This window comes from Apodemus sylvaticus, chromosome 7 (genome assembly GCF_947179515.1).
Source record: "Apodemus sylvaticus chromosome 7, mApoSyl1.1, whole genome shotgun sequence".
Classification (NCBI taxonomy): Eukaryota; Metazoa; Chordata; class Mammalia; order Rodentia; family Muridae; genus Apodemus; species Apodemus sylvaticus.
This window is the reverse complement of record NC_067478.1, coordinates 58,216,797-58,226,617: the sequence shown is the minus strand read 5'-3', so window position 1 is coordinate 58,226,617 and position 9,821 is coordinate 58,216,797. Positions and strand designations below refer to the sequence as shown.

The 9,821-nt window shown below is 46.6% G+C and overlaps 1 protein-coding gene across 1 annotated transcript in view; it reads right to left on the bottom strand.

The window, feature by feature from the left end:
* Lipc (lipase C, hepatic type) overlaps positions 1-836 on the bottom strand; it is a 20,930-nt gene extending 20,094 nt beyond the window's left edge. The window contains exon 1 of the mRNA XM_052187871.1: positions 666-836. Within this exon, the coding sequence (XP_052043831.1) occupies positions 666-830 (165 nt within the window). The 5' untranslated portion in view covers positions 831-836. The remainder of the gene's footprint in view (positions 1-665) is intronic.
* Between the last annotated feature and the right edge of the window lie 8,985 nt (positions 837-9,821).

Below are 9,821 nucleotides of genomic sequence, written 5' to 3'. Positions count from 1 at the left end.
CATTCATAGCCATCCATATGTCCCAGGCTGCTTTCTGTCACTGTGATAAAATGCTGACCAAAAGCAACCTGGAGAGGAAAAGGGTTTATTTTAGCCGACAGCTTGCAGTCTCTCATGAAGGGAAGCCGGGGCAGGGATGTGGATTCAGGACTGAGCCAGAAGCAATGGAGGAATTCTACTCTCTGGCTTTCTCCCGAGCCTGGCTCAGCCTGCTTTCTTATACCTGCTTTCAGTACCACCTGCCTGGGGCTAGCACCATCCACAGTGGGCAGCCCACTCCAATAATTAATGATGATGGTGATGGTGATGATGATGATGACGACAACAACAACGATGATAAGGAGGAGGAAGAAGAAAAATGCCCCCACAGGCTTATCTACTGACTAATCTGACAGAGGCATTTTCTCAACTGATATTGCCCTTTCCAGATGACCCCAGCTTGAGTCAAGTTGACAATACACTAACCAGCACACCATGGATCCATGGGATACCCTAGGAAGTAACTGGACACTGCCACTCCAGGATACTGGTTAGGTGTGCAAACAGGAATGGCGGCTGAGGAGCAGGGAGAAGAGGGCTAAAGGAGAGGCCTCACATCTGGCCTCAGACTTGCAATCTGGGCACTGAGGTCTTTTGGAGAAAGCGGGGCAGGTGGGTGGGCTTACCTCCAGCCATAGGAGAAGAGCAGCCACCTCCTGGCCCACAACACGGGTGTTTCGAACGGCAATGGCGTAGTGTTGGTACGCCAGGGAGATCCAGTCCACTAACCCCACGTTCACAGGCTCAGACTGTCGGGACTTCAGTGCACCCACCATCTTCCAGATCCACATTTCTAGTAAGCCATCCACCTGAGGGTGAGTCACAGGCTGTCAGCCTCACTGCGAGGGCAGAGGGAGCCCTGTGCTAGTTCCTGGGGTCCCTAAGTACACAGCCCTCTTCTTTTCCAGGCTCAAGGACAATGCTAGATCTTTCTCCCCACCAGAAGGCCATGGCCTGAGATTTCTCATCCTAGTGCTCAGGATATTTGGGTTTGAAGAGCTCTTGCCCAGCTGTCCTGTATGTTGGTCAGTCTGTCTCTAACTCCACCCACATGATGCCAACCCCATCTCCAGCCCCAGACATTGAAGACACAGTGTGCCCAGACCTTGCTCCATTCTCCCCACCTGAGAGTCACTGTCTGAATCTTTCCCCACGGTAGCACTTTCTGAGCCCTAAAACAATGGAAAAGTGTGTGAAAATTAGGTCCAAGAGTTGACTTCAGAAGGTCAGCTCCGCCATGCCTGGGACTCCACAGCGTCTGTCCTGCCCTTGTCTCCCTTTGATGGGATGAACCTGAGATCGGCTCTGTGCGGCCCTTACTTGAGATAATAGTGTACCTACTATGTTTCCAGAGCTGAGTGTTTGTGCTGTGCCTTGGAGGATAAACAGAGGTCAGGAAGGTGGTCATAGCTGGGTCTAGGACTTGCCAGTCTTGTGGAGCCCTCAAGGGGTCAGTGTGACATGTCCAGGGACTGGAGAAATTTGGGACACTTTAAAGCCAAGGTGCAGGAAGGGAAATGGTAAAGCTGTACCCCCATCCCTCAGTTTCACCCACTCCTGTTGGCCACACCCATCCTTCCAGGGGAGATGAGCTGTGCTTATCCAAGAGATGTTTACTGAGAGTCAATGTCCTAGTTGAGCTAAGCTACGCGTGTATTACTTAGCCCATGTGCCCCCCGGCTCTTGGTCAGCAGTGTTGCCTTCCTTCCAGGAGGACTGGAAAGGTCAAAGGACTGAGTGGTGGGGTGTAGAGGTCTTAAAACAAAGCCAGGAGCCCAGCCAGGGTGCAGAAGCCCACAGCTGTGCAGCTCTGGTTGCTGTCAGCATTAGTCTTTCTGGTGTAAATGTTTGGTTGTGGTAATGGTGGTGGTGGTGGTAATGGTGATGGTAATGGTGGTAGTGGTGGTGGTGGTGGCAATGATGGTGATAGGGGTGATGGTGGTGTTGGTGTTGGTGTTGGTAATAGTGGTGGTGGTAATGATGGTGATGGTGATGGTGGTGGTGGTGGTGGTGGTGGTGGTAATGGTGGTGGTGGTGGTAGTGGTAGTGGTGGTGGTAATGGTGGTGGTGGTAATGATGGTGATGGGGTGATGGTGTTGTTGTTGTTGTTGGTGGTGGTGGTGTTGGTAATGGTGATGGTGGTGGTGGTGGTAATGATGGTGATGGTGGTGGTGGTGGTGGTGGTGGTGGTAGTGGTAGTTGGTAGTGGTGGTGGTAATGGTGGTGGTGGTAATGATGGTGATAAGGGTGATGGTGTTGTTGTTGGTGGTGGCGGTTGTGTTGGTAATGGTGGTGGTGGTGGTGGTAATGATGGTGATGGTGGTGGTTGTCGTGGTGGTAATGGTGGTGGTGGTGGTAGTGGTGATGATGGAGGCTGCAGAGGTTGCTTACTCTGGCCCAACAAGATTTTTGAGGCCAAAGAGCATATTTTTGTACAAGAGCTTGCAGCTTCATGCTGCATTTCAAAACCAAACTCATTCATTCTGTCATTAATTCAGTTAACAAACATTTTGGAGCACCTATAATGTCTGGTGGGTATTGGCTGGCAATGTTAGACAAGAATAAGGAAGAACTTACAGCCTAGTGGGTCAGAGAAACGGAATGAGAAAGCCCTGCAGAAAGATGAGCCAGAGGATGCTGGGGCCTGGGAACTCAGGGACCATTCCTCAGGCCCTGGGGGAGAGCCGGACTGTGGCAGGGATGGCCTGCAGGAGACCCCGGGTGAGGCTATGCCTATAGGAAAAGAGAGCTAGACAAGCGAATGAGGGAGGGGCTCTTGTTGATTAGAGGAGAGGAGGCTAAAAATGAAGCTGACGGTGTGTGTGCGTGTGTGCGTGTGCGTGTGTGTGTGAGCTAGTTTATTCTCTAGAGCAGGTGAGGAAGGGCTTTCAGGATATTTTCATGGCAAGGATATTTTTCATGCTTAGTCAGTGGACTGACTGCCTAGCATTCGTGACGGTCTAGGTCCTATCCCTAGCACTGCATAAACTAGACCCAGTGACACACACCTGTTAGCCCAGCCCTTGGAGGTGGAGCTAGGAGAATCAGGAGCTCAAGGTCATCCTTGGCTACATGATGAGTTTGAGGCCGGCTCTTCAAAAACTAATTTTCACGTAGATGACAGAAAATTAATTCCAATTCATCAGCTGTAGGAGAATAGCTCCATTGGAAAAGCACCTGTCATATAAACCCAGGGCCTGAGTTTGATCCTTAGAACCCACATTAAATGTTTTGATGTGGTGCTGGAGAGATGGATCAAGGTTAAGAGTATGCACTCCTTTGGCAGAGGACCTGAGTTCTGTTCCCAGCACCCATGCCTGGCAGCACCCAATTACCTGTAACTCCAGATCCAGGGATCCGTCACCCTCTTCTGGTGGGCACCTGCACTCTCAGGCACGTACATAGACACACAGACACACAACATTTCCACTCTCCTGGAACTGAGAAAACTGGGAGGTGCTTTACCAATGCCACGTGTGGGGTGATCATTGGTGTTATTAAAATTCAATGCACTAGAGAGAAAGACAGCGATCAGGAACACACAGAGAATACAGCACACCAGCACTTCCTACCGACCACCCGTGGATGATCATGACAAGTGGCTGAGAGCTGTTGAAGCCACACTCCTGCAGTGTTTCCGGGTGCTGAGGTCTGAGCCGACAGCCCAGGCGGTCATTTTCATCTTTGAAGAGCAGGAATCTGGTCTCTGGCTTCTGTAATGGTGTCGTTACTTCAGTAGCTGCAAGGCTTTTCCCAAAGGGCTCTGGAATACAAAGTCAGGATTATTGGTTATATCTGGCATGTGTTCCATCAACGCTGGCCCTAGGATCACCCACAGGTGGTTCTGAGCTCCAGCTGGTGGTTACTGGAAAGTACTGGGAACTAGCATGAACTCCATCTTTGAGGAACCCAAGGATATTCACTGTGGGGTGGCCAGATGGTAGCAGGGAACTTGGGACTACCCCACCCAAGCTAAGGGACCTGACTCTCTACCTGATAAGCATCTAGCAATGTACTAGGCTTGACTTCAAGGCTTGAGGAATATAGGTAAGGTCATTGGGATGAAGGTTTGCAGAGAGTGAGCCTCAACCCATATCACAATTCCAGGAAGAGGCAAAGTCAGGATTTGAACCTAGGTCTGTCTCCAGGGCTGGGGAGACAGCAGAGAGAGCATGTCATTATATGTCACCTTTCCAAGCTCACTCTGTTCATTCTCACTGTAGGTATAGTTTGTAGCACAAACCCTGAAGGGGGTCTCTGTGGAGGAGCATGGTGGGGAGAATCTCAAAAAGGGTAATGGATTGTCCTGGAATGCTAAGCCTGGCCCGGAAGAGTTACTAGGGCTGTGCGTGTTTGGGATGGGGAGTGGTATCTTCCATCTGAGGGAACAGCATGAAGAATAGCTCAGAAGCGTGAGATCTCATGACCAGAAGACACAGAGAGAAGCTGGCACAGGAGAGCATGGATGCCAAAGACCTTGGACCTTGTCCCGTGGAGGCTGGGAGGCTTGCTCAGTGGGTAATGTGCTTGCCTGGCAAGCATAAGGACCTGAGTTCAATCCTCAGCACCTGCACATAAAACCAGACACTGCAACGTGTGCTTGGGATGCCAGGTTGTTCTAACTTCATTTCGGTTCCTGTGAATAAAATGTCCTGACAAAAAGTCACCCAGGGAACAAAGGCTTATTTGGATTACAATTCCAGGTTACAGTTCCAGGTGGAGAAGTCAAGACAGGAACTTGAAGCAGATGGTCACATGACAATCAAAAATTGAGAGTGAATGAACACAAGCTTGCTTAGCATTCAGTTAGCTTCTTTCACTCAAATCCAGTCCAGGGCTCCAAACTGTCCATATGTCTAGGCTAGATCTTCTCACACTGATTAAGGTAATCAGGACAATCCCTCACAGAGATGCCACAGGCCACCCTGACTGACCTAGAGAGTCCCTCCCTGAAACTCTTCTCAGGTGACCTCTGGGTTGTGTCAAGGTTATGATTAAAATCAACCACCACACAGGTTGCCCTCCGACTTCCACACATATACTGTGGGGTGTGCCCATGCTTACTAAGTCAAGTGCCCCTTCCCTACACACACACACACACACACACACACACACACACACACACACCATGCATATAACAAAAAAGAAAGAAAATGGGGATTAAAAATATTAGGGGTTGTTACAAAGATTAAATAAGTTTTTTAAGTGCTTAGAGCAATGCCTGACACAGACTTCACACCTAGGTAAGGGTGTATTGTGAAACGGAGCTCAGATTCAGCTCTAGCATCTGACACTTTTCATCTATGCATCTTGTCTTTCTGTGAAAATTTACCCTCGCTGGCCTCTCGGGGCCAGTTCCTTCTTGTGTATATTGACTCTGGATTTAGCTCTGAGAACATGTTCTAGCCCAGGTGCCCAGGACCTTCCAGCGGTGCAGGAGAAGATGGAAAAACATTTCCAGATAGAAAGCTTACAGAGACCCAAGCCAACTGCTCCCCACTGCTGCCTTGGGATTCCTTTCCTGTGTGTGTGTGTGTGTGTGTGTGTGTGTGTGTGCTGACAGTGTTACAGGTGTGTTCATCCCTTCCTTCTCTTAACTAATGCACACTGGCCACCTCTGATGCTCCAGGCCTATCTGTGTCTGAGCTGGAGGCCGGTGGGAACCAGGCTTTGCATGAGGGTTGCAGAGAGGATGCCAGGAGGAAGGGGCTGGAGGAGAGGCTGTGGCAGAGGCTACGTTAAAGGGTTTTCAAACTCCTGTCCATGAGAAATGGTGGAAGAAATGAGACTTTGATACCTAAAATAGTGAGACTCGGTGGAGGAGTACAACTTGGAGGGGTGCTGTGGAGAAGGGTATAGTACTACTTAGTACTACTTAGTATTACTTAGTACTACAACTCCAGGAGTTAGACTCCGGATCCAGGGGCAGGCAAAAACTTGGAGAAAAACCTCTACTTGAGCTTACAAAAAATCCATAGCTGAAGAGACTGTACAGACACAATAATAGGAGTAAACCAACCAAAAAAGGTTAAGATATTTTTGTTATATTTTGTTTATTTGTGTGTGTATGTATATGTGTGTAGATATGCACGTGCCTCAGTACATGTATGGAGGTAAGAGGACAGCTTTTGTCTTCTTCCCCGTGTGGGTCCCAAGAATTGACCTCAGGTTATCAGGCTTGCCTGTAAGTGCCTTCACCCACTGAACTATATCTCCCAGGCTCGCAGACAGATTCTTTTTTTTTTTTTTTGCATAAACATGTATGCACATTTATTATTGAAAGATTTAATTACATAGGAATATATACATAGGTGTAACAGACATAGAAATAATTTCTTTTTCTATGGAAATAAAATGAGGTAATTTTATTTCTTTTAATATCTAAATTGTTAATCTTATTTCTTTTTTTTTAAATTTTTTTATTCGATATATTTTTTATTTACATTTCAAATGGTTTCCCCTTTTCTGGCCCCCTACTCCCCAAAAGTCACATAAGTCCCCTTCCCTCCCCCTGTTCTCCCACCTGCCCCTTCCCACTTCCCTGTTCTGGTTTTGCCTTGTATTGCTACACTGAGTCTTTTCAGAACCAGGGGCCACTCCTCCATTCTTCTTGTACCTCATTTGATGTGTGGATTATGTTTTGGGTATTCCAGTTTTCCAGGCTAATATCCACTTATTAGTGAGTGCATACCATGACTGATCTTTTGAGACTGGGTTACCTCACTTAGTATGATGTTCTCCAGCCCCATCCATTTGCCTAAGAATTTCATGAATTCATAGTTTCTAATGGCTGAATAGTACTCCATTGTGTAGATATACCACATTTTTTGCATCCATTCTTCTGTTGAGGGATACCTGGGTTCTTTCCAGCTTCTGGCTATTATAAATAGGGCTGCTATGAACATAGTGGAGCATATATCCTTATTACATGCTGGGGAATCCTCTGGGTATATGCCCAGGAGTGGTATAGCAGGATCTTTCGGAAGTGACATGCCCAGTTTTCTGAGGAACTGCCAGACTGATTTCCAGAGTGGTTGTACCAATTTGCAATCCCACCAGCAGTGGAGGAGTGTTCCTCTTTCTCTACGTCGTTGCCAACACCTGCTGTCTCCTGAGTTTTTAATCTTAGCCATTCTGACTGGTGTAAGGTGAAATCTCAGTCTTGTTTAGATTTGCATTTCCCTGATGACTAATAAAGTTGAGCATTTTTAAAAGATGTTTCTCTGCCATCCAAAGTTCTTCAGGTGAGAATTCATTGTTTAACTATGTACCCCATTTTTAATAGGGTTATTTGGTTTTCTGGGGTCTAACTTCTTGAGTTCTTTGTATATATTGGATATTAGCCCTCTATCCGATGTAGGGTTGGTGAAGATCTTTTCCCAATTTGTTGGTTGCCGATTTGCCCTTTTGATGGTGTCCTTTGCCTTACAGAAACTTTGTAATTTTATGAGGTCCCATTTGTCAATTCTTGATCTTAGAGCATAAGCTATTGGTGTTCTGTTCAGGAACTTTTCCTCTGTACCGATGTCCTCAAGGGTCTTCCCCAGTTTCTTTTCTATTAGCTTCAGAGTGTCTGGCTTTATGTGGAGGTCCTTGATCCATTTGGAGTTGAGCTTAGTACAAGGAGACAAGGATGGATCAATTCTCATTCTTCTGCATGCTGACCTCCAGTTGAACCAGCACCATTTGTTGAAAAGGCTGTCTTTTTTCCATTGGATGTTTTCAGCCCCTTTGTCGAGGATCAAGTGGCCATAGATGTGTGGGTTCATTTCTTCAATCCTGTTCCATTGATCTGCCTGCCTGTCACTGTACCAGTACCATGCAGTTTTTAACACTATTGCTTGGTAGTATTTGCAGACAGATTCTTAACAGTAACATTAAAACATAGATTGTGGGGTACTATTGAGCTGCTGGGAGGAGCCTCAGGTCATGCTCCAAATAACATGTGTAACAGTCCCCTTCAGTCTCCTCCCCAAGAGATGTTTATCCCACAGATTAAAGGGGGAGCTTTATTTTAATTGCTATGTTTGTGTATGTGTGTGCATCTGTCTATGGATATGTGCACATAGCAAGTGTCCACAGAACCCTCCAGGCATTCAGATCCCCTGGAGCTTGAGTTCCAGGCAGTTGTGAGGCACCAACATGGGTTTTGGGAAACTGGATTCAAGTCCTTTGCAAGAGCATTGTTTGCTCTTAAGCACTGAGCCCCCTCTCCAGTCTCTCTATAGTTCTCTTTGGCTTTTCTCTAGGATGGGACACAAATGGTTTTATATTCCTTCTCATCTGCTGTAATAGGTTTTCATAGCAATAGAAATTCTTCACAAACACGATTTTAAAAGGTGACATAATTTATCTGTTTTGTTGTCAGATTTTTTAAAATTTAGAACAATGCTCTGATAGCCATCTTAATATTTAAATCTTTGCCAAAATCTATGTGATCTCTAGCACATATTCCTAAGAGCAGTCTTGTTAGATCTCAGGACCAGACCACTTACATCTCTATATAAATTTATACACATCCACATTGTTTTCAGCACATTTGTTTCCCCAGGACTAGGAATTGAACCCGGGGCCTCATACATGTTGGCAAGCACTCTGCTGCTAAGGTACATCCACAGTTCATGTTTTCAACATTTTAAAAAATGTGTGTGTATGTGTGTGTGTGTGTGTGTTGGTATGGTTGTGGGTGCACATGTATGTGTGTCTGAGTGTGTATACACACATGAAGTCAGAAGAGGGCATTGGATTCCATGGAGCTTGAGTTACACACAGACACTGTGAGAAGCCTGCTGTCGATGCTGGGAACCAGACTCTGGCCCCTACAAGAGCAGCAAATGCTTGGAAGCATTAAAGCTATCTCTTTAGCCTCTCACATCTTCTAAAGAAACAAAGACTCCAGTGATATGAAGCCAGATGATACTACAGTTTAGAGAGGCAATATTGTCTGAGGTAAACAGCCAGATACTTCAGGAGAATCTGTTTCTCTATTCTGGAAAATGAGATGGTGGGCCTAGGGTTGCCCTCTGTATGGAGATAAGTTCCCGAGAGGACCAAACACCTTCTTTGGTCAGAAGTGGTTAGGGTGGTCACCCTTGCAGTGATTTCTGCATCCCAAGATCCTTAGGAATTCATACAAGAATGAATTGCATTCTCTTCTCTTAGGCAAAGACATCATCAGGTAGGTGACTTCAGGCAACGGAGCTGGGCCATCTGGCCTAGGAGAAAGCCAGTTGAAGGTGTAGCTCGGCTGTGCTGCCTTCTGCCTACAGTGCTGCCTGTGTGGAATGATTTTGCTCAGTTGAAAGCATGTCAGGTGCTTGCCAGGTACCAGATAAAGTTAATGAAGCAAGTGCACGAGCCGAAGGCCTTGGGCGCTAATGTGCCCCTGAAGAGCTGTTTGCAGAACATCTCCACAAATTCATTATTTAATTGCACTCTAGTGTGTGTGTGTGTGTGTGTGTGCTCACCACACTCATGCTCTGTAAACATGTACTGCTGAAAATATTCCCAGCCCTGGCAGGAGTTCTCCTGGAAGACCATAATTTCTCAATGTCCCTGAAAATTCTCCAACCACATCCTTTGCCCAGGATGGAACATTCCCACAGAATAAATGTAACTGCCACTCTCTGGCTGCTGGCATCAAGCTAATGACTTAAAGTTGGGCCACGTTGACACTGGAAATTCTTATATGGGGTTGGCGTGGTAGGCCATGCCAAGGTCCTTGGTTCATTCCCAGCATTGCATAAACCCAATATGATGATATGATGGAACAAGTCTCTAAT